At 35.8% G+C, this 24,662-nt stretch overlaps 2 protein-coding genes across 5 annotated transcripts in view; both read left to right on the top strand.

Annotated features, from left to right (window-relative positions):
• Nucleotides 1-711: 711 nt before the first annotated feature.
• Nucleotides 712-18,439, top strand: creld2 (cysteine-rich with EGF-like domains 2). Of its 2 annotated transcripts, XM_051107683.1 has the most exons (11): nt 712-1,035; nt 1,505-1,587; nt 1,745-1,855; nt 2,850-2,941; nt 7,982-8,158; nt 8,911-9,006; nt 13,895-13,978; nt 14,396-14,491; nt 14,972-15,055; nt 15,311-15,406; nt 18,196-18,439. In XM_051107683.1, exons 1-11 carry the CDS (start codon nt 910-912, stop codon nt 18,273-18,275), a joined length of 1,125 nt encoding a protein of 374 aa, XP_050963640.1. In that variant the 5' UTR covers nt 712-909; the 3' UTR covers nt 18,276-18,439. The 2 variants fall into 2 exon arrangements, with proteins under 2 accessions (XP_050963640.1, XP_050963641.1); XM_051107684.1 differs by lacking the exons at nt 14,972-15,055; nt 15,311-15,406.
• Nucleotides 18,440-21,574: 3,135 nt separating this feature from the next.
• The window catches only part of LOC127164030 (protein phosphatase 1H), a 97,243-nt gene continuing 94,155 nt past the window's right edge, over nt 21,575-24,662 (top strand). For all 3 annotated transcript variants that reach the window (XM_051107669.1, XM_051107671.1, XM_051107670.1), the window contains exon 1: nt 21,575-22,177. In XM_051107669.1, coding sequence (XP_050963626.1) covers nt 21,939-22,177 — 239 coding nt within the window. In that variant the 5' untranslated portion in view covers nt 21,575-21,938. The remainder of the gene's footprint in view (nt 22,178-24,662) is intronic.

Below are 24,662 nucleotides of genomic sequence, written 5' to 3'. Positions count from 1 at the left end.
CTCTCAAAAAGGGAAAAAAATCCTTTTTATACCTGTATTAGCCTAAATGTGTGATGTTGACATTGTGTTACTGAATGGATAACATTAAATACATGTTTTTCACCAAGTTGATGTCTTCTGATGATTTCCATAAGCAGTTAAAAAAGTGAAAACCTATCAAAATCAAAATCAAACTTGTCAATCAGTCAATAAAAATAGTGCACAATATTATCTATCTATCTATTTTTTCTGGAATGGCAGCATCACATGGACTCATCATACTTCCGGATCAATACAATTAGACAGTGCTCATCTGATCTTCACTATATTTGTATTCATATGACTATTATTTCTGTTTGTAGTATTAATACGTTTTAATACATAGTACTAACTATTTTCAATATCATATAAATTCAAGAAAATAATCAAAATAATTTACAGCTTAAAATTACGCAGTTCTTGCTGATTATTAATCACACCGTTATTCATTTTCTGGTGCTTATGAAGAGACAGTCTACAAATTAATGACATATATTACTAATTCTGGATATTATTTTGGACAAAAAAAAAATAGCAATCTCGGATACTATTTAGTTCAGACAGCATGCGAATTGTGACGTAGGGTTACAAGAATCTTTTTTTATTGTCCCGCGCGTGGCGGCAGTTCATTGGCTCATACGTTGATGGCTAGGAGAACTCTCCAATTACATTAAGACACAATGTTACCGATGGGCTGACGCGGAAATCCGAATGTCTTACTGGTGAGAAGGCGGCATGGAAATTTGTGAAAATGACATTCTACATATCTTTATAATAAACGTTTCATAATTTCAGACACTAGATGTTGATTCAAGGCATCTTAACTGGCTGGTGACAACCTAGAAAAACAGTGTTTTCTTATTGGATAACCTTTGGGCTAGACAATAAAGCATGTTACACTCATATATTATTTTTCACTTGGGTATTATTTTGTTTTTACCATTTGGATTTGTCTATACAAAGGACTTTAACGCATTATGCTCAACATGCAGACAAATAGTCGACGATTTTGACAAGGTATGTACGTATGTATGTTTGTATCTATCTTTTTATTTATTTATCTATCTATCTGTCTTGGAGAGAAGTAACATCTTTAAAGCAATACAGTTCATTAAATAAAGTTTGTTAGTTATAAAATGGTAAAACAATGTCTGTGCCGTTCAAAACTAGTCAAAAAGTGTTTGGACGTTGTCACAACTTACTACATATGTCCATATGTGACACATGTAAAGTAGAGGGAAACTGATTTCACATACATATACATACACTGACTATCATATTAAAACAAGTTATTTCTGCACTTATCACTACACAAATGGTTCACAAGTTCTTAGAAAGTCTCTAGCATCATTTGTTTACAAATGCTGCGTTGATATCATATTGCAAAGTAATGGCATTCAGACGTCTTTAATTGAGATGTAAATGTCTGAATACTTGTTAGCGTCACTCTGTACTTGTTGAGTGTTAACATATCCATTTTTTCCAGGGTCTAGAAAAAACTGCGAAGCAAAATTTTGGTGGTGGAAACACAGCATGGGAAGAGCGCAAACTCTCCAAATATGAGTCGAGGTGAGAAGAACGAAAATGTAATAATTTGACACAAAACATCTTAAAGCAATATTTACTGCATGCACTAATGAAATGAAATGCACTACTGTAGTTCGTTGTCTTGACCCAGACTATCAGTGTAGACATCTTATAAGTCACATATGTGTGGTTTCTTCAGTGAGATTAGGCTGACGGAGATACTGGAGAGCTTGTGTTCCAGCAGCAATTTTGAGTGCAACCACATGTTGGAAGAAAATGAGGAACACTTTGAGATGTGGTGGTTCAAGAGGTCAGGAACTCAGATGGAGAATTTGTACCATAATACCTGAAGACTTCATTCTCAAGACTGAGGTATACTTCATTTTTCTGCGTGCCGTTATGTGTCGTGCACTGTTGAATATGCAAACCTTTCTAAGCATACTTCATTTGACTGTGCAGTGTTTTTGATACCACATCAACTGTATTCAGTATAAGAATACTGCTCTGAAAGACAAGTAAGTGGCATCCATATACTAGGGTAGGGTGACCAACTCTCCTGTATTCTGTGTGACAGTCCCAAAATTGGGAGATTTGTGCCACGTTCTGGAAGAGATAAGCAGTGTCCTGCATTTCAGTTATGTGTTTATTATTTTCTTCTCTCTTGAAATTACAATACCACAATAATAAAAAAAAAAGATTGGCGCAGCTGTCCTGTTCCACCTAGAGAGTGAAATATCACCAACCAGCGCATTTGTAGAGAGGGTGTTTTTCACTGATAGCTGCATGGGCATGAGACTGTGTCTTTCCAGTCATTTTGAGGCTTCTAGTAGGATAGAGTCCTTCTCAATATTGAAAGCAAAAATGAGTCTAATAAGGGTGCGCTGCATGGCTATGCCATAAAGTGCCTTCGATGCCTCTTAGCATAGCAGCAGACATGGAGACATGGAGCCTTAGTAGGATGCAGCATTCTGATTGAGAAGCACCCTAGGTTACTGTCCCGCATTAAACAGAATGCTTCTCAAAATGCCTATCCATTTTCTTGTAAAAACCTCCTGCTGCTTATTGTGTGTAAGCATGATTGGCTAATGGCTAATTTTTTACAATTCCTGGATGTCAGGAGTTTTACTGCATAAGGACAGTCTGTGTGGACACTGTTGATGACATAATTTACGCCTTGTGCACTGTGCGATACAATACGGCACGCAGACAATGTATGTATACTTTGGGCTTCAGTCTCATTATTGAAAGTGTCTGTTATATTGCATCAATAAAATAAATGAAACTTGTTTGCATTTTTGTTGCAGGAAAGCAAAACACCCAGATCTGTTCAAGTGGTTTTGTATAGAGACTATCAAAGTGTGCTGCCCAAAAGGCTCATTTGGTCCTGACTGCAACAGTAAGTAAATTATATATATAAATATAAAATATAAAAATAAATATATATATTTTGTATGTATGTATTTGTGTGTGTATATATATTTATATATACATATATACATATATATACATACAGTATATAGTAATCACACCTAAGAAATCATACCTACGTTTGGTAAATATACCAAAAAAGGGGAAAATTTTTTATAAAATTTTTATATAGACAGATAAATAGATATAGATATAGATATATACATATACATACACATATATATGTACACACGCACATACACACATAGATACATATGTGTGTGTATTTTTCCTTTTTTTGGTATATTCACCAAACTTAGGTGTGATTTCTTTGGAGTGTGTGTATGTTTATGTATCTTTTTTTTATTGCTAAATAATTTCTAAATAAATAATTAATTAAATAATTATACCGTAAATTTTTTTTTTTTTTTTGTAACTACAAGCACTGGACACTGTGTTCTCCATTTTTTTGATGTAGTGGCTAACGAATGATTATGGGATGAAATTAGACTCAAAACGATTAATAAATGCACGCACAATTATCCATGTACTGGATCTATTTTATGCATGTATCTTACAATCCACAAACAAATGCCTTTCAATTTGAGTCTGTGGAATTCGGGATTAAATGATTGTGCAGCGATTTGTACAAATACAGACATGTTTGCAAATAAAAATGTTCTGTTCTGCATTAATATATCATAAATTGCTCATGCAAAAGGAATCAGTGCATTTGTGGATCAGGTGACACGCGTGCATTTATTGAGGTCTTGCTTGAGCCAATCTTGTTCAGTTCATTTGGATTTTGAGACTTCATTTTCGCAGTTTACAGCATTTCACGACGCGCACACACACAACTATCAATGAACAAGGCCAAGTGCAATTCATTAACGTGTACGCGATTCGAAAAATTCGCAAATTTGCGTCACTACACTGATGTGAAAAATGTTATAATTTGCATTAAAGTATCACAGTTTGTGGATGTGGTGATTAAAATGTTCAGTTGTGGATCAGACGACATGCGTGCATTCATTCACATCTCTATGAGTCGATTCTATTTGATTAATTTGAATTTTGAGACTTTTAGCCTTGCCCAATCCACACACACACAGCTCGCGATCCACACGCAGCTGAACCTAAGAAAATCGGCGACACTAGAAGGCGCTATAGCCCCAGTCACACGTGCGCATTCCATTGTGTACGCTTTTATGAATGTTACATCGTGTTTTATTTGTTTCTTTTTGGTTTGGCTATTCTCTCCTGCCAGTTGAAATATAGTAAACATGTTTTATTGAACTTGTTCTAACAGAATGGCTTTTATTAATTTTGTAAAACAAGAACTTCGTCATGGCACGTTTTTTTCTGTACTTCAATGACAAGTTGTCATTTATTCCTTCCTTGTATTATTATTATTATTATTATTATTGTAATGTTAAAGTTCTATTATAGTCGCTTGTTTAAGCCTTTAGTAGGCTAGTCGCACGTTTATATTAAAGTGTGATGCGATCAAGGAAAGCCCAACATATGGTGAAATTTAACCTTTTATTTGATACCATATGAAAGCTGGGTTCACCCTGGTGAAAAAAACAGCATATGCTGGTTAGGTATGTTTTGATGCTGGTTTAAGCTGGTCCTTTGCTGGTTTTTGCTGGTCATGTTGCTGGTAAAGGACCAGCATGAATCAGCAAAGGACCATCTTAAACCAGCATCAAAACCTACCTAACCAGCATATGCTGTTTTTTTCACCAGGGAAGCCCTTTTCAAAACTGTTTTTATTTCCAGTTTTTTTTATCTATTTCCGTAGATTAAACGTAACAGTATGGCTACAGTGGGGATCGAAAGTTTGGGCACCCCAGGTAAAAATTTGTATTAATGTGCATAAAGAAGCCAAGGAAAGATGGAGGCATCCAAAAGGCATCAAATTACAGATTAGACATTCTTATAATATGTCAAAAAAAGTTAGATTTTATTTCCATCATTTACACTTTCAAAATAACAGAAAACAAAAAAAGGCGTCTGCAAAAGTTTGGGCACCCTGCAGAGTTTATAGCATGCACTGCCCCCTTTGGAAAGCTGAGACCTGACAGTGTCATGGATTGTTCTCAATCATCGTCTGGAAAGACCAGGTGATGTCAGTCTCAAAGGTTTTAAATGCCCAGACTCATCTGACCTTGCCCCAACAATCAGCACCATGGGTTCTTCTAAGCAGTTGTCTAGAAAACTGAATCTGAAAATAGTTGACGCTCACAAAGCAGGAGAAGGCTATAAGAAGATAGCAAAGCGTTTTCAGATGCCAATATCCTCTGTTCGGAATGTAATTAAGAAATGGCAGTCATCAGGAACAGTGGAAGTTAAAGCAAGATCTGGAAGACCAAGAAAAATATCAGACAGAACAGCTCGCAGGATTGTGAGAAAAGCAAGTCAAAACCCACGTTTGACTGCACGATCCCTCCAGAAAGATCTGGCAGACACTGGAGTTGTGGTACACTATTCCACTATAAAGAGATACTTGTACAAATATGGTCTTCATGGAAGAGTCATCAGAAGAAAACCTCTTCTACGTCCTCACCACAAAAATCAGCGTTTGAACTTTGCATGAATGGCAAAGATACCTCAAACAAGAATTGAAAGACTCTTGGCTGGCTACAAAAAGCGTTTACAAGCTGTGATACTTGCCAAAGGGGGCAGTACAAGATATTAACTCTGCAGGGTGCCTAAACTTTTGCAGATGCCATTTTTTTGTTTTCTGTTATTTTGAAAGTGTAAATGATGGAAATAAAATCTAACTTTTTTTGACATATTATAAGAATGTCTAATATGTAATTTGATGCCTTTTGGAGATTTTTCCATCTTTCCTTGGCTTCTTTATGCACATTAATACAAATTTTTACCTGGGGTGCCCAAACTTTCGATCCCCACTGTATCTTAAGTTGGCTGATATAGATATGATTTTCAGGAATGGAATTTTGAGAAAAACAGGTTTAAAGTGAGACGGGTTTCACTTTCACTTCACGGGTTTAACAAGAGCTGTCTGTCGAATCAGGAGCGCTATACTGCATCATTACACAAATACACTAACGTTTGTTTTCCGTTTTTTATCATGGCCATAGTCACCAAACTTTTGATCATCTCTTGTATGTTTAGATAGCACGAATGTAGCCTACCTTGAAGTTTACAGTTCACTGTGCATAAAAGTTCACTGGACTCTTCCTCTTAGTAATACTTCATCCTTCATTTCTGGATGTGAAATAGTCAATTATAATAAGATTAAGTGAGCAGCTAAGTTAAAGTACTTAAGATTACGTTGTTGTGCTCCCATCTTACGATATGAGAAATAAATAAAAACATTGCGTGCGACCTACTTTTCGAATTTCCTTTCCCAGATCGCATCACAATTGATTATATTAAACCAATTTATTGTTTATTATGTAAATCTATTATTTAATATGTAAACCAGGCTTTCCGACAAAAAAGGTCTTCTTCACATGTAAAATCATCCTCTTCAAACCCATAACATACACTCTCTCATTACTGTAAGTCGTATGAAATTTCTCTCCTACTGCGAAGATGGCGAATTTAGCGTCATCAATTTCATCTCTGCAGCCGACACTGACTCAGAAAACAGTTTAGCAATAAGTACATGAAATATGTTACAGCTATTTTTTCCCTAGACATTCATTGTCATTCATTTAGTCAGCAAGCTTTATTCGTCCGCTTGAGCGCGGAATAGGCTATAAACGGCTCACTGGTTTAATACAGTATAATTAATTTAATATATACGTGCGATTACTAATGGCTCAAACGAGCAACTACAATAGCACTTATAATAATAATAATAAGGAAGGAAACTGAAAACGTGTCATTGAAGTACAGAAAAAAAGTGCCATGACGAAGTTCTTGTTTTACAAAATTAATAAAAGCCATTCTGTTAGAACAAGTTCAATAAAACATGTTTACTATATTTCAACTGGCAGGAGAGAATAGCCAAACCAAAAAGAAACAAATAAAACACGATGTAACATTCATAAAAGCGTACACAATGGAATGCGCACGTGTGACTGGGGCTATAGCGCCTTCTAGTGTCGCCGATTTTCTTAGGTTCAGCTGCGTGTGGATCGCGAGCTGTGTGTGTGTGGATTGGGCAAGGCTAAAAGGGCGGAACGAAAGTCTCAAAATTCAAATTAATCAAATAGAATCGACTCAGAAGAGATGTGAATGAATGCACGCATGTCGTCTGATCCACAACTGAACATTTTAATCACCACATCCACAAACTGTGATACTTTAATGCAAATTATAACATTTTTCACATCAGTGTAGTGACGCAAATTTGCGAATTTTTCGGATCGCGTACACGTTAATGAATTGCACTTGGCCTTGTTCATTGATAGTTGTGTGTGTGCGCGTCGTGAAATGCTGTAAACTGCGAAAATGAAGTCTCAAAATCCAAATGAACTGAACAAGATTGGCTCGAGCAAGACCTCAATAAATGCACGCGTGTCACCTGATCCACAAATGCACTGATTCCTTTTTGCATGAGCAATTTATGATATATTAATGCAGAACAGAACATTTTTATTTGCAAACATGTCTGTATTTGTATAAATCGCTGCACAATCATTTAATCCCGAATTCCAGACTCAAATTGAAAGGCATTTGTTTGTGGATTGTAAGATACATGCATAAAATAGATCCAGTACATGGATAATTGTGCGTGCATTTATTAATCGTTTTGAGTGTAATTTCATCCCATAAATGATCTGTAGTGTGTATAGTATTGACGAATACATGTATGATTTGAATGCTTTGTTTGATTTTGAGTAAAGGTGAAATGTCAGGGGTTCTGTGAATTTCGTTTGGATATTTGGATTTGTGTTTAAGGTTTTGAGAAAATGAGTGATGGTTTCAAAAAATGTGTTTTAGCATTTCAGAAAAACTGTAATGTAATTACATTGTTGCAGACTTTAATGCCACCATTTTGAGATTATAAAAATGTTTAAAATTTTCTCTTGTTTTGCATTATTTTAAGCTTGCATTGGAGGAGCTGATAAACCATGCCATGGTAATGGTAAATGTGATGGTGATGGAACAAGGGCTGGAAATGGAAAGTGCAGTTGTGATAAAGGATACGAAGGGGAGTTTTGTCTGGACTGCAGTGATGGTTATTTTAGTGCACTGAGGAATGATACATTCTCCTTGTGCAAAGGTACACATAAAATAAACTTGATGAGCATCATATGTTTCAGAATTAGGGGTGTGTAGTGGAGCCAATATTTGTATCTGTAGCAGTCTCAAAATTATCTGTATTCTGATAAAACCAGAAATTAATTCTCTCCCTTTTATGGTTTTCATTTGAAAGACATGCCTTGTATAAAGCAGTGTTTTCCCATTATAATTGTAATATATATATATATATATATCAAATAAGATTACTTTTTATGAAATAGTTAATTAGAGAATTTATGAGTTGAAAGAAAATATTCTGTGGCTGAAAACTGTCAAAATAACTTCTACTATGCATAATACAAATCTGAACAAATAAAGAATGGACCAGCTCTAAGAGAAAGTGAGACAAGAAAAGTATGTCACGTCATATAAGATTTACATGATTTACTATCTTAGTTCATATGGCTCAAGCTCTGATTATAAACAGGCACACAGACAGCAACACTGCTATTATTTGCGATTATGCTGTGTTTATTTCATTCATATGTTTTTACACTTATTCAGTTTACTCACTCATTGCATAGCGATTTTAGAGCTTTATAATATTGTAGTGTCCCTGGCTCACCTGTCATCCAGCAAACACAAGGCATGACTGTGTATGACAAATTTTTTCCTATTATTTGGTTTTTAAGATTTTGAGATTTTATAGAATTTTTGACATTTTATCTATTTTATTTACTCCTTGTTTTTCTTTTTTTGTGTGTGTGTGTGTGTGTGTGTGTGTGTGTTTAGAGTGTCACGAGTCTTGTGTTGGCTGCATTGGAGGAACTAATCATGATTGTAAAGAATGTAGGAATGGCTGGGAGAAAGATCAATCTGCATGCATTGGTAAGAAAAAAGGTTTTATTTATATATTGTGTATGTATAGTGAAGTTATTTACATAGTAAATGCTATTTAATAGTTCTTTTCTAAAATATTTCAAGGTCTACATATGGATCATGTAAGGGATCATCCTTTCCTTATTCTGACCTGTTTATTTATGTTTAATACTCCTGTGTTCTATATACTATATATGCTATGTATCCTGTACTCTTATACTATTTTTATAATAGGTATTCTGTTTTACTTATTGGAGACATTTGTAAAACAATCCACATACATTTGTATTATAAAACAGTCTGTTACTTCCAAGAATTGGTTTTCTGACATACCACTGGAAAAGCACCTCCGAATTCTGGGTGAAGGAATAGTAAAAAGAAAAATAAATTAATTATTTGCCTTTGTTCCAGCTGCAGGTCATCAGCCAGGAGCCCACTTTCAACAGATTTTTTTTGCCCCAATAAACTCATAATATCTCCTGGTGGTGGGCCTGTGGTCAGGGACTTTTCCTTGCCACCTCCCTGCAACTCCCATACTTTCCCATCCCAACATTACTTCTTTACAAGTCTGATGCAGTACAATAGCTTAACCACTTTATACCCCATATGTGTCAGACTAAGCTCCTGAAGGGCAACTTTAAACTCTGCAGGACAGTGGCCCTCCTGGAGCTGAGTTTAATACCCCTGTTTTATCCCTTTTTCTTAACCATAGCCAGAAACTTACTTTCTCTGCTTCTTCTGCCATTTCCATTTAAAACTTATTCAGTGCAGATCTAGCTATTTCAGTGTCTTGAAGTAGATTCTGTGTTGATATTCTCATGAATCTTCTACACCCAAACTCCACAAGGGATTGGTAGTCCTCCATCAACTTTCCCCAATAGGGTCTGGCTGCAGACATGCACTTGCAGTTTTTCAGACTTCAGACTTTCTCTCAGACCTGTTCTCTCAGACAGTAGCACTTCCGCAAGTGACGTAACTTGCAGTCTTTTTTTTTTTCAACACTAACCAGGTGGTGAAGACAAGGAAAAAGAAACTAAATTACAGTGTCACTCGCAATCACCACTTGCACACTCTGCTACCTGCGACGTCACTTGCAATCCACAAAAATCATACTTGTTGCCAATGGAGACAAGACGCTGTGGTGGTTAAACAATTAAAATTTAATAGTTTAATAATTTAATGATTCAATAGCATAACATACAGGTCATGCATGTAGGAGACCCCGCAAATCAGTGGCCACAGAACAGCAGAATGTAAACGCAATGCGCAAAGTCTCTTGTTAAGTGTTTTCCTCCTGTAGAAAACCATATTAATGTATTAAGATAGTGCTATTAAAATATCAAATTCAATATACAGTTTATTAATATAATGTATATGTAGGCTATATAGTATTTTCCTCTGCAAAACGTGGCATAATGTGGCATAACGGATTAAGATGATAAAGACTGAACTCAATATGCTCCTATTCATTATTAAAACAAGGTAAGCCCAGAATAAACGTAACGTTGCGTATATCATATTTAGAATAATCTCTACAGCCCTTTTATGTCATTGTGTTTTATTTATATTGATTTTCTATGGGAGAAAAACGTCTGTTTAACACATTGCGTTCTGGGCACGTCTGTTTGCCTATATGGAGTTGGTCCTTTTAATATCACTTAATGTATTGTTAATGGTTTTCTACAGGAGGAAAACACATAACGAGAGACTTTGTGCATTGCTTTCATATTCTGCTGTTCTGTGGCCACGGATTTGATTGACATGAGCGTCTTACGTCAGAAAGAGCCTACAGAAAGAGCCTACTACAGACATTTTGTGAAGTAATAAATGTAAAAATAAAACACTGTACAATCTACACTGTATACATTAAATATAGATGATTCTTATTAAAGTTAATAGGTGATTTAGTCAAGGACAGTGAGTGATTTTCTCTTTTTCTTTTGTTCTTTGATTAACATTTATGACGCAGTCGGTGACTGGAGGTTTAGATCACTTTAAGATCTGATGTATAGATCAAATATTTTGACACATCAGTATTTCTGCCAACTTAAGATAACTTATCACTTAAGATAAAACCGATTGCATTTACATGAATAGTCTCAAAGGCGGGCATTTTTAAGAGAACATAAGCAAAGGAATACTTGGCTTTCGCACACTGAAAGTCAAGTCTGAGTAAAAATGCATCCGAGTCCGTGAGAAGTCAGAGTCCTCTAAAAATTGTACTCAAGACCGGGCTCGAGTCCGAGTACCCCAACTCTACTTCAAGGATCTCTACCATCTTATGCAGAACCTGATCATGTCTTAATCTAAACTACTCCTGCGCCAAGACAGTCTTGCAACCAGCCGACATGTGCTGTTGGCCTTTGGAGCCATACACTGTAAAAAATAATTTGTTGAGTCAACTTAAAATAATTTGTAACCTGGCTGCCTTAAAATTTTAAGTTCAGTCAACTCAAAAAAAAAAGTTTATTTAACTTGAAATGTTAAATTATACTAGATGACAACTTATATCTTTCTATTTTATCTATATATTTGATTTGAATCCACTTAAAATTTTAAGGCAGGTGGGTTACTTACCCATCTGTTAAGTTTAGCAAACACAAATATCTAAGTTGTTACTTAGTACAACTTGACATTTCAAGTTGACTAAACGTATTTTAGTTGACTGAACTTAAAATTTTAAGGCAGCAGGGTAACAAATTATTTTAAGCTGACTCAACAAATTGTGCTTTTTTTTTTTTTTAGAGTGTACAGGGGGGTCAGTTATCCTCTGTGCAAGGCTTGACATTAACACCTACCAACCTGCAAAATGCACAAATGAATGCTTCAATGACTAATTGATTAAGATGGTCACTTGCTGCTACCTATTGGCGGTTGGCTTTTATATTTCAAATGAGCTTATTTTTCCAGCATTTTATATTTGTATATTAAAAAAAAAATTTTAAAACACCAAGCTCATAACATTATTTATGCTGTTGTAATTTTGCAGTGTAAATGCATTCATGCTACATTTCAGCTTCATTAAACTGTATGTGTACATGCATCTAAATGCCACTTCTGTGCTACTTAAAGCTACTTCTGTTTCTTCTGCAGTGGAAAGATCAGTTTTGTTAATAATTTAATTTGATTGGTAACAGCCAAGTTAATGTCAAGCCCTGCCTCTGTGCCATACTTCTAGACTTGGTGGTTACTTGGATTACTATGATTTACAGTAGTAGGATGTCGCAGGTAGATCTAGCATTCTTTCTGCTTCTGGCTTACTGCTTTAATCAGGTTTCCTTCTTCTTCTGTCCTGCTTCTGTCATCACTATTGCTTTCCTCTGCTTCATAGAGGCTGCTGACGACCATTTAGGGGCTATTTCAAGTCCAAGACATGCTCTTCCTACCTGGGTTCTTCTTCTGGGTTATTTTTCTGAGTGCGCAGATGTAAGCGAGAGAAAGCACATCCGTTTTGTATGAGAGTGAAGAGAATCCACTTGGTAGGAAAGAGATTTGTGCTCAGGCATTTTGATGCGCCCTGGCATTACAATAATTTGCTCTGAACGTTTGTCATTAAAATAACGCCATAGAAACCACCTCAACCACAAACCACTTTGATGAAGGTTTTGATTCACTTTAAATGTTGACTACTGTATGTCCTGATGCAAAAAGAAAAAAAAATTAAATTCTGATACATTTTGTGTGAGTTAAGAATAAAATGAATAACAGTTTGTTTTTTTACAATAGTGTACACACACACACAATTATAGTGCCAGGGTTCTGTCACTTCTGTCTAGTTTATTCGTAGGTTTTGTGGTAGAACCCTGACGCTCCCTTCTTGTCTTGTTTCCTTGTGAGTGTGCGGCTTCGAGTGTGCTCGAGCTGCGTGCTCTCTCTTGTCTGCATGCATTGTTTCATGTTGGAGCGTGGTGTTCGGATCCCTTATGTCTTGTTCACGTTTTTGTTTGGTGTCGGGGTTCGGACACTCACGCTTCATGTTCTGTCTTGCTGTGGGAGCGTGCGGTCTCGAGTTTGCTTGGGCCGTGCGCTCCTCTGTCCACATGTGTTTTGTTTTATTGGACACGCGGTCTGTTTCTGGCCACGTGTTTATTTATTCTTTCGTTTTATTTATTCTTTGTTTTGCTGGCCATGTGCTTGTGTTTTTGTTTTGTGTGAGCACATGACTTTTGTTTTGTTTCTGTTTGCCATGTGCTTTCATGTCTCGTCTAACCCCGCCTACCTTGTTACCTGATTATTGGTTCATTTGCCTCACCTGTGTTCTCTCATTATCCTCCTCATTTGCTTCACATTTATTCTCCTTGTGTTTTCAGTCCCGTGCGAGTTCATTGTCGTATTTACCCTGCTGTGTCCTGCCATTCTTTGTCAAACCTTGTCTTGCCTAGCCAGTGTGTTTTCCCCTATGGGGTGGTTTTTGTTTGTTTTTGTTTTATTTGATTATTAAAGCCCTTCTGTCCTGCAATTTGAGTCCTCTCTCATCCCTGCAACCCACACCCTGACATATAGAGTGCTATCATAAAGTATAGCAATGTTTTTTTTACTGTTATTTTATTCTTAACTCACACAAAGTAGATCTGCATTTAAAAGTTTTTTTTTTTTTTTGTTCTTTTTGCAACAGGACATACAGTAGTCAACATTTAAAGTGAATCAAAACCTTCATCAAAGTGTTCCTAAAACAAAACAATGCCTTTTCTTGTCTTAGGACAAGACTTTTTTTTGATCCACTTTAAATGTTGTCTACTGTATATATAAGGTTTCTGCATTGTGTCCTTTAGTGACAATTCAAGTACTTTTTACATTAACTAAGTAACTTTTATACTTTTTTTGCTATTTCAATATATATGTGTAAGGCCCATAAATTTGTCTTTACCTATATTGGTCCTGTGTTTTTCCATTACAGATATCAATGAATGCACCAAAGATCCAGCTCTGTGCAAAGATAACCAATACTGCCTGAACACAGATGGTTCTTTCTCCTGTAAAGGTTAGTTCAAATACAATGTTAACACGCAGATAAATTTTATTTTGGCTGTATAGCCATTATTATTTTATTTTTGTTAAATTTAAAAATATCACTCATTGCTCTTGACTGCAATCAGTTTGGGATCTTTAATAAGAATCAATTTATATTTAATTAATTCAGTGAAGACTTTGCAGTGTTTTGGTTATATGCATACTGTTTGAGAGAGTTGGCTTTCTGTGTGTGAGTTTAGTTTGGCTATGATATATACAATCATATCGCCCAGCCCAAGTTGTGTAATTGCACAAATAAGTACTGAGTAATATTAAATACCAAGATGTGCTAACTGTAGATTTAGGGTTAGAAACAGTAAATTTTGCATAATTGCATGTAAAACAAGGACGCTGTAAAATAAAATGTTACTGTTATTTTATATCCCAGAATGCGATTCTAGATGCTCTGGTTGCAAAGGACCTGGTGCCAATAACTGCCTCAACTGTGCTGATGGCCATAAGGATGAAGAAGGCACCTGCACAGGTATCACTTTTCTTCAGGAAAGAGCTTGAGTGGGAGTAACTTGAATTTTCATTCTTTTGTGTGTTTGTAGTTATTAGGTGGATCTGCAGTTAAAGTTGTTGTTTTTTTTGCAACTATATATATATATATATATATATATATATATATATATATATATATATATATGTATATATATATATATTCAGTTTTTGCATTGTGACTTTTCAAGTACTCTATACATCAGGGCAGGGCAACTTCGGTCCTGGAGGGCCACTGTCCTGCAGAGTTTAGCTCCAACCCAAATCAAACACACCTAAACAAGCTAATCAATGTCTTTAAGATCACTAGAAAGCCTAATCAGTCAGGTGTGACTGATTAGGGTTAGGGCCAGGATATACATTTACTAAGTACCTTTACACATTTTTGGCGATTTTGATATGTATTTCTATAGAACATACATTTGTCTTTACCAAAATTGCTCCTGTGTTTTTTCCATTACAGACATAAATGAATGCACTGAAGATCCAGCTCTGTGCAAAGATGACCAGTATTGCCTAAACACATATGGTTCTTTCTCCTGTGAAGGTTTGTTTAAATCCAATGTTAACAGGAAAATTAATTTTGTTTTGGTAACCCTTTATTTAAGGTGCTGTTGTAACAGTGTAATTACACATATAGTACTAAGTCCTAAGTAATATTAATTGCCAACATGTGCTTACTGTAGGTTCTGAGTTAGGATTAGTTTATTAGGTTATTAACTGTAAATTATCCATAATTTTGTTTGTTTGTAAAACAAGGATACTATAAAAAAAATTTTTTTACTGTTGTTTGATATCTCAGAATGCGATACCAGATGCTCTGGTTGCAAAGGACCTGGTGCCAATAACTGCCTCACCTGTGCTGATGGCTATAAGGATGAAGAAGGCACCTGCACAGGTATCACTTTTCGTCAGGGAATAGCTTGAATGGCAATGACTGAAGTTTTCTCACTTTTGTGTGCTTGTAGAATAACTGAGTAACTGGAGGCAGTGTATACACCAGGAGTGTCTTAAGATGGAAGGAAGCTTTATATGATGGTGTACTACTCGTTTCAGAGCACATTCATAGTGAATGATCGCTTTTGGTGTGAATAGACCCTTGTACTGTGTTTATACACCTCATCCAGAAATGAAAATTCGTTAACACTTTAGCATAGGCAACACTATTCACTATTACAGGAGAAGTTAACTTCCAGAACAAAAATTTACAGATAATTTACTCACCCCTTGTCATCTAAGATGTTCATGTCTTTTTTTTCTTCAGTTGATAAGAAATTATGTTTTTTGAGGAAAACATTTCAGAAATTATCTCCATATAGTGGACTTCAGTAGTGCCCCCAAGTTTGAACTTCTAAACTGCAGTTTAAATGCAGCTTCAAAGGGCTATAAATAATCCTAACCGAGGAAGAAGGGTCTTATCTAGCAAAACGATCTGTCATTTTATAAACAAATTGACAAATTTATATATAAAGCTCAATATATATAAATCGGCATAGCAAATGTTCAAATAGGCGCTCTCTTTATAAATAAACCACAGATTTTTAAACAACTACATTCTCGCTTAAAAAACTCTTAAAATTACATTTCCTGACATAATAACAGTAATATTTTGAGAATTATGCAGGTTTTTGGGCAGTGACGTTTCACAAGTTCACAAGGACAGACAAGAACGCATACTGAGAAACAGCTATTGTCTGTGTGAAAATATAAAATTATAAAATGCATGTGTTTGTGGACTCTGATGTAAATAATAACACTTTATCCCCATGTACCACACACAAGTGACGATTCTAGTCAACCAATGAATGTTCTGCTCCACCCTTTTGGTACTGTTTGCTGTGCTAGGTACCCCAGCGGAAGGGTACCAAAAAAGTTTTGACAATATTTGACAATGGAAACGGACACAGTTGCGGACCGTACTGTACTGAACTGAACTGTACCACTCGGTGGAAACAAGCCATTATTCTGCCCTAGTCCAATGCGTAGTAATTCATCCTTGCGAAAAAAATCGCAAAACAATACAAAATGGAATCTTCAAGCAGTGAGGAAGATTTTGTTGTCCATGCTCTTCTTAAAAAGAAAAAAAGAAATGACATATTGGGTCCATTCAGTTATAGATATAGAGAGGAAGGAGAGAATACTTTTTGTGTGCACGTCCTTAAGGAGCTGCGGTTTACTTAAGAATGTCAGTAAACTTTAATGCTTTGCTAGCGTTACTGTAAAAATACTGCTGTTCTTTCTCTACTCATTCAGCGTCAAGTTGACAAATTAATTACTTTATAATGATATGAAAATATACACTATAGTATACAGCATACATACTGTTTTGTTATCTGTTTTAAAGCGGCACCTAAAGTGCCCGCTCGATGCAGCTCACAGCCTTTCGACTTCCTGTGCTTTTCAACAGCCTCAGTGACTTCTAGTAGGGAAATGGGCCAGAATTTCCCTGAGTAATCCAACCCAGCCTTAACATGTGAGTGCATGTCCTCTGGGCTTGGGATATCCTCAAAATGTTCCTTCCATCTCCAGACTGGCGAGGTCAGTAAGTCCATGTCCATCCTTACAACAGCCTTGAACCAGGACCATGTTTTCCTTGCCTTGCCTGATGGTTTCATTTTCGGACAGGATCCTCAGCCAGACATTCCCAGTTGACCCTCTCTCTTCATTTGGGTCTCCCAAGTCTGTCTGACAGCCTCCCTTGCCATCTTAACCGACTCACCACAAGGTGGTGATCAGTTGACCACTTAGCTCCTCTTTTTAGTGTCCAGAACATTCAGCCGCTTGTACAATGAAATGACTAGAAAGACGTTTAAAGATCTTTCTTCTAAGGTAGTCTGGTACTAAGTGCACTTATGGAGAGTGTTGGCAGTAATGCATTACTTAGTAACACGTTACTGTAATTTGATTATTTTTTTAGTAACAGAGTAATTTAACATGTTATAATTTCCAAAATATTAATTAGAGTATAGTAACAAGCCAAGGTCTTTATGCATTACCGCTGCGAAAGGGCAGCATGGCTCGGTAAGACTTCTTGGGTGCGGAGAGCAATGCATCAACTTCTGTTGTCGAGTCCAGTGCCAGTGGATTAGAGACCTGCACTCCCATGGTAGGCCTACTCGACACGAGAGAGTGCGGTGTGGGACAAGAGTTGATGGGCGAGTGTGGGCAGGTAGAGACTTGTGTAATGTGGGAGAATAAATTGAAAAATCAGCTATCAGCTATCCACTTTACTTGGACCATCTCGGTCTTATGCTTCACAACTTAGTATAAATGATTATTTTTATCAGCTATGTATATTCTCTGGAGTGTTCAAAATGTATAGTTTTTTTGTTCACTTGGTTGCCATATGTACTGTTATTGTGTGGGTAAGCATTTACTATTCAGCTGTTGTTATTGATGTATCAAGTGTTTCTACTTTGCTAAGAAAAGTTCAGGAAGGTTCAGCTAAAATCCAGATGCAGTATAGTATAGATATGTATTATAGCTTTGTTCTCCAGCATGCCCTGTAAGCGGTAGACCAATGACACCAGACACACACAACAATCACAATTAATGTTTATACTAGTTATGTTATCAAATTATACAAATTATAGTAAAAAGTCAGATTTCCACCCTATGAATCAATTCTTCACTCCTCATTGTTTTACACACAAATTCATACTTTTCTCTTTTTTTTTCTGTCATCAGAGGAGAATAAGGAAGTGCCTGTCCTTGATTCTGAAGGTTCCCAAACTGGTGACTCACCCGAAAAACATGAGGACCTCTAAAGTCACATGGTTTGAATGCAGAAAACAGCCTCCAGGACACAATATTGGCCTAGGGACCACTAGTGTCTGCAGTGTCTAAATACTGTTTGTTCTTCTTCTGGAATAATCAAGAGTGAAAGGCACTTACAGTAAATACTTGAGGAACTGCAGTTTTTAATGTGTGGAACATGGATAACATGTTTTTGCAGTAGACACTGTCAGCACCATTTTCTCAGTGAGCAAAATTTAATTAAGATACATTCACAGCCTTTTTTTTAACTTATATGCCCTTCACCCCTATTTTTGTTTGTTTGTCTTGAAAGTGAAATAAAATCAAAGTAAAAAACTTTCTTTTATTTTTTTTTTTTTAATTAAGTTTCACCACCTTTTCAGTTGTTGTACATTTACAAATTGAATCTGTTAATTTAGATCAGATGACCTCTATTGTTGAAATTATTAAAAACATGAAAGTGATTACCTGGCCAAATGAAATGAACAGTTCTGCTTCAGTGAACACATCTATCTAGCTTTTTTTCTTACTTTTGAGACTTTTTATAAAGCCTGTCTGTTTCGCGACTGTCCCATCTTCCCCTCCATTCATTATTTATTTCCTTTGGAATTATAGCTCTTACTTCACTTTTCCCAATTGGAAATTAATGTCTGCTTCTCATTTATCAAGTTCTTTTTTGGCTATCATCCACTTCATTCCCTTACACCCCAACATGTGCAAGTACCCAACAAAAATGTATCACTACTCCAACTACATATGTCTTTTTTTATATTCCTTTGATTTTTATTAAGATCATGTCAGCAACTGGATCTGTGGTTTTAAAAAAGGTGGGTTACCACTTAAGGTACCACAGAACAAAATGACATATTCTTAATTCATAAATATTTGGCCTACTACCCAAAACTATGGCCTCATTACATTTATACTCCCAATATTCTTCAGAACTCTGCGGGAGTTGTCAGTGTCCCAGTGTGAGTCAGTGTCATTACCAGTACCAGCACATCTACTGTAAGATACAATGTTTTAAAGATTTATTTTCAAATTAAATAAAATTGAATGAAAACGGTATTTTTTTTTTTCACTAATTTACTAAGGTGGCATTATTTTTCACATAGCATAGTTATGTGGAAATGAAACGTTGGTGGTTGATTGAAAAATATTCAATAATCCCCTGCAGGTAACATTTATCTAATCATAACAGTTGTCTGAGGGTACTATGCATCCTTTGTCACCTTATCCAAACAAGGTACAAAACACACACATGCATAAAAGTAGGAGGTGGACTCAGTTCGGTTGTTGATTGAATTTTGAGATATAGGTACTGTACTTGAAAGTGGAGGCAAATAAAGCTTGTCCTGCATACGTCACCAGAGAAAAGCTGTTTTCACTGGAAGATCCAGTTTAATTAAACATTATGAGGTTGAAAAAAAGAAATAAATAAAATAAAAACAAATAAAAATGAAACATTTCAGTTGAATTATTACATAACAGTTGAATTATTCTTAAAAAGATGCAGGATAATTCTGTGTGTGTGTACAGTTGTCCTTAAAATTATTCATACATTTGTAAAATATGATCAGCAGGCTGTAAAAATAAATCCACATTGTTTACCCATTTGATCTTTCCTTTAAAAAAAATCAAACTTTTATTTAAAATAAACAAAATAAGGGAAATCACATTGTGAAATAAATAATTTTCTTTAATACACAATGGCCACAATTATTGGTACCCCTAGAATAATTTGAATATTTGAATATTACAATATTTCCATTTTTCTGACACCACAGTGGATAGAAACATTAAATTATCCAGCCATGGCTTCCTGTTTCACAGGAATATAAATATGAGGGAAGACAAAGGCCAAATTCCCTTAATCATCCATCATAATGATTAAAACCAAAGAATATAGTTCTGATGTGCAGAACAAGATTGTTGAGCTTCACAAATTAGAAACTGTTTGTAGAAAAGAGCAAAAGCATTGAAAATTCCAGGCAATAATTAAGAATTCCCAATCAACATGTTACACATGTGCCTGGAAGAGAACGTGCGTTTATATTGTCTTAATGCAATGTGAGGAGGATAGTCTGAGTGGCCAAAAATTCTCTAAGGATCACAGCTGGAGGATTGCAGAAAATAGTTGAGTCTCAGGGTCAGTAAGCCTCAAACAAATTTATCAAATAGCACCTATCACCACATGTTGTTTGGGAGGGTTTCGAAAAATAATCATAAAAAAAAGAAAACACTCTAATCCAAAAACAAACTCTAGCACATTAATTTGCTAGACACAACTGGATCTTCAAACAGAACTGGCTTCTATGTTCAAATGAAAGTAAAAAAAAAAAGGGCTTTTTAGCAGTAGACACTCAAGATTGGTTGGGTGTACACAGGGAAAAATACCCCATGTGTATAATGAAATATACTGCTGTATCTTTAATGTTGCGGGCCTATTTTTCTGCCTGGAAATCTTGTTCAGATACGTGGGATCATAGATTCTATTCAAAACCAAGCTTCTTCCATGGTCATAGTTCCTTGACCTAAACCCATATAGAAAATAAGTGGGGTGAATTGAAGATGAGAAGCACCAGGACAACTGGAAATCTGAAAGGTCTGGAAGGATTCTGGATGAAGGAATGGTCTCTGATGTCTTGTCAGATGTTCTCCAAACTCTTCAGGCATTCTAGGTGAAGACTCAGAGATGTTGTCTTGGCAAAAGATGGTTGCAAAAAGTATTTAATAAAAGGGTATCATTAATTGTGGCCGATGTGTATTAGACAAAAACATTTATTTCATAATGATATTCTGAAGTAAATATCATTATCAATGTCATTATTTATTTTAAATTCTTATTCTCCAATGAAAGATTCGATTTTTGTATTTTTTACAATAAAAGATCAAAAGGATTAATGATACAGATTTATTTTTACAGCCTTCTTTGATCTGCCAGTATAAATTCACCTTTCAATCATCTTTTCACAATTTATGTCCTCAATCTCCTCACACATTTCATGTAATTTAATTCACACTAGGCCTCAGTTCTTCCTATACCATACTGGAGAGAAAAGTCTTAGCAGGCTGGTTTGTTTAATGGAGAACTCCAAAGGTTGCAAACATTTTGGCCAGTCCACACCACACCTGCATACATTCATTTATTCTTCATTCTTCATGCCACAACCCACGTTTTGTTCTATTTTGTGCAAGCATGCATATCATGTTTTTCCTAAAAAACAAACAAACAAACAAAAAATGCTTGGGAGGCGTTGTGTGTGTGTGACGTCATGGAGGGCTGATCATGCACGTGTGGCTGAGAGAACTGGTGCAGCCAAACCATTCATCTTTTACTGCATGAATATATATGTAGCGAGAGTTAACAATACATCAGTTTATGGCAACATGCTTTTGTAAGCTGCTAAACCTGACGCGAGTGATAACTGTATTGATCACCAGTTCCTGCGCAAAGACCCACGCAAGCTGTCATCGTATAAGCCGCTCAGAAAACAGATCCATGAGATCACATGAGCTTTAATCGTTGGACTATTTCCGCGTTGGTTCAGACACACAATGGAGGAGCTGTGAAGCGAGCACGATTCATTTTTTAACGTGTCGCAGGGCTGTGGATCGAGCTGGGGGGAACATCGGGCAGAAGGAGACGCACGGACACACGGCGCTCCGCAGTCATGCTCACTCGCGTCAAATCCGCCGTGGCCAGCTTCATGGGTGGAATCATGGCCGGTTCGTCTAATAATAATAATGAACGATCGGGTGGCCCGGACCTGCCACTTAAATACCCTTACATGAGACCCAAGTTTCTGGGATTGTCCGCAGATGAAATAGAGTGCTCGGCGGATCACATCGCCAGACCTATCCTGATCCTGAAAGAGACTCGCAGGTTGCCGTGGGCGACGGGATACGCCGAGTAAGAGCAGCTCCTTCATGCCTTGCAAAATAACACTGTAAAAAAACTACGTTAATGCAGTCGGACATAAGTAACACGCCATGATGTATGCAATATTATATTAATACTAATAATGAGTAATACGCATGCAACATTTTGTCGCAGGCATTCATTCATTCACTTTTGTCTGTCCCTGCGTTTTTATGGTGCGCTATGTAAAGAGATATTTCAACCAAAATTGAAAATTCTGTCATCATTTACTGTCCATTAAGTGGTTCCAAACCTGTATAAATGTCTTTCTTCTGCTGAACACGAAAGGAGATATTTTTAAGAATTTGGGTAACCAAACTGGTCCCCATTTACTTCCAAACTATGGAAGTCATTGAGAACCACTGGTTACCCACATTCTTTAAAACATATGCTTTTGTGTTGAGCAGAAAAAAAAAAACAGGTTTGAACAACTTGCTGGTGAGTAAATGATGACAGAATTTTCATTTGTGGGTGAACTATCCCTTTAATGTCAAAGATGGGAATGCTTATAGATTATATAGATAATTTAGAAGCAGTTCAAAAATGCAACTAAACAAAAATTATGTAGATCCTACTATATAAGATAAACTTAATATTTTGCAGTGTTTTTTACAGATAGATAGATATACACTAACCAAAATTATAAATGCAACACTTTTGTTTTTGCCCCCATATTTCATGAGCCTTACTCAATGATCAAAGACTTTTTCTATGTACACAAAAGGCCTATTTCTCTCAAATATTGTTCACAAATCTAAATCTGTGTTAGTGAGCACTTCTCCTTTGCTGAGATTATCCATCCACCTCACAGGTGTGGCATATCAAGATGCTGATTAGACAGCATGATTATTGCACAGGTGTGCCTTAGGCTGGCCACAATTTTGGTCAGTGTAAATAATATACACAAAAAAGGTACAATTCTGTTGCTGGGGCAGTACCCTAAGGTACAAAAGTGAAGCTTCAGCAAAGTAGCTCTGGCTAAAACTAACTATCGTTAAAGTTAGTGAGTCCATGCTAACGTACAAACCTAAATAGCTAACTGTTCTCATGTTATGTACAGAGTAGGTCAAAAACACAAGTTCTGCATTTCAGTACCTTTCCATATTAAACGGGTTAAATATAAATTAATTTAATCTTACCCTGCGGTACATGAATAACTAGGGATGCACCGATATTAGGGATGTAACGATATAGATATAAAAATTTCTTATCACAATTATAGCGACCTAAATTATCACGGTTATCAGTATTATCACGGTATTGTTAAAATGTGCTGGAAATGTTCAATAAGTACTGACACATGAAACATTTCACCAACTTTTGTATTTAAATTCAACAAAAATTAAATAAAATTACTTTTTGTTTGCATTAAACAAAACACTAAAACAATAACTTTACCTATGATGTCTAGATTTTAAATGACAACAGTTTATCTCATACGAAATGTTCAAATAAAACTTCGGAAAGGTTTCATAAAATGGTAAACCTCACATTTTAGCCTTTAAATAAAGAAAAGGGTTAAGTCAAAATGATATTGATTAACAAATGTTTATATGTATTTTATCTGATTCATAAATATTTCTAGATACATGTCTGAATTCTTTAAATGTATACAATCCACATAAGCTTGTTTTTCATCAACCAGTCAAAATTTACAGCAGGCCATGCAAATTCAGTCAAATTTTTTGGCAAGGCAAAAACTGCACACAGGCTAAATGTACGTGTAACTCTGTAAATCCACTCTCTGACACTAGATGGCGCTTATGGAAAAGCTGAATTGCAGCTGTTTACTGTAACCTCTGTGGATAAAGCAGCATTATGATTAAGGAATAAAGTATTACCGGGAGCAAAGATGAAAACAAAATGTCATCAAATCTTTTCTAAAAAAACAGTCAGAACTTTCAGAGGTACATTCATATAATTCATTCGTATATTCATTTGTATTAGTCCCTTAGCACTCTTTTAAAACCTTGCATCTTTCCGCCACGTTTTCACACAAAACGAAACTACACTGTGTGCTGTGAGCATGTGAGACTGTTACCTAAAACTTTGCTTTATGCTGGACAGTATTTATTTATCCTCAGTTGTTCAAATCATGGTAATCGGATACGATTTTAATGATAATTAAATATGAAACGGTAATACTAACCATGGAGGGTTTTTATCACGATTTATCATTAAACTGGTAATCGTTCCATCCCTAACCGATATTAAAATTTTGGCCGATATCGATAAAAAATGTCTCGTCATTAAAAGCCACGTCCCAAACACTTCAACATAAGCAGCCTAGTTTTAACAGTGTATGTTTGAAAAATAATTTTAAATTATTACCAAATTACCTATTACCAAATTTCCTCATAAAAAAAGTCCTACAAATAGATAAAATAATGCATAAATAATGCAAAAAAAAATCATTGGACATAATTACTTGCGTGTAAGGAATCAAAATGCTTGTGCTATGGATCAATAAAACCGA

This window comes from Labeo rohita, chromosome 4 (genome assembly GCF_022985175.1).
Source record: "Labeo rohita strain BAU-BD-2019 chromosome 4, IGBB_LRoh.1.0, whole genome shotgun sequence".
NCBI lineage: Eukaryota > Metazoa > Chordata > Actinopteri > Cypriniformes > Cyprinidae > Labeo > Labeo rohita.
Note: the sequence above shows the minus strand (reverse complement) of the source record. Positions and strands in the feature narration are given on the sequence as shown.

Bases quoted from the DNA above. Each gene is read 5' to 3' on its own strand.
- creld2 (XM_051107683.1), top strand. From the start codon at position 910: ATGTTACACTCATATATTATTTTTCACTTGGGTATTATTTTGTTTTTA. The intron at 2,942-7,981 runs GTAAGTAAATTA...CATTATTTTAAG, and splicing joins ATTTGGTCCTGACTGCAACA to CTTGCATTGGAGGAGCTGAT. The intron at 8,159-8,910 runs GTACACATAAAA...GTGTGTGTTTAG, and splicing joins TACATTCTCCTTGTGCAAAG to AGTGTCACGAGTCTTGTGTT.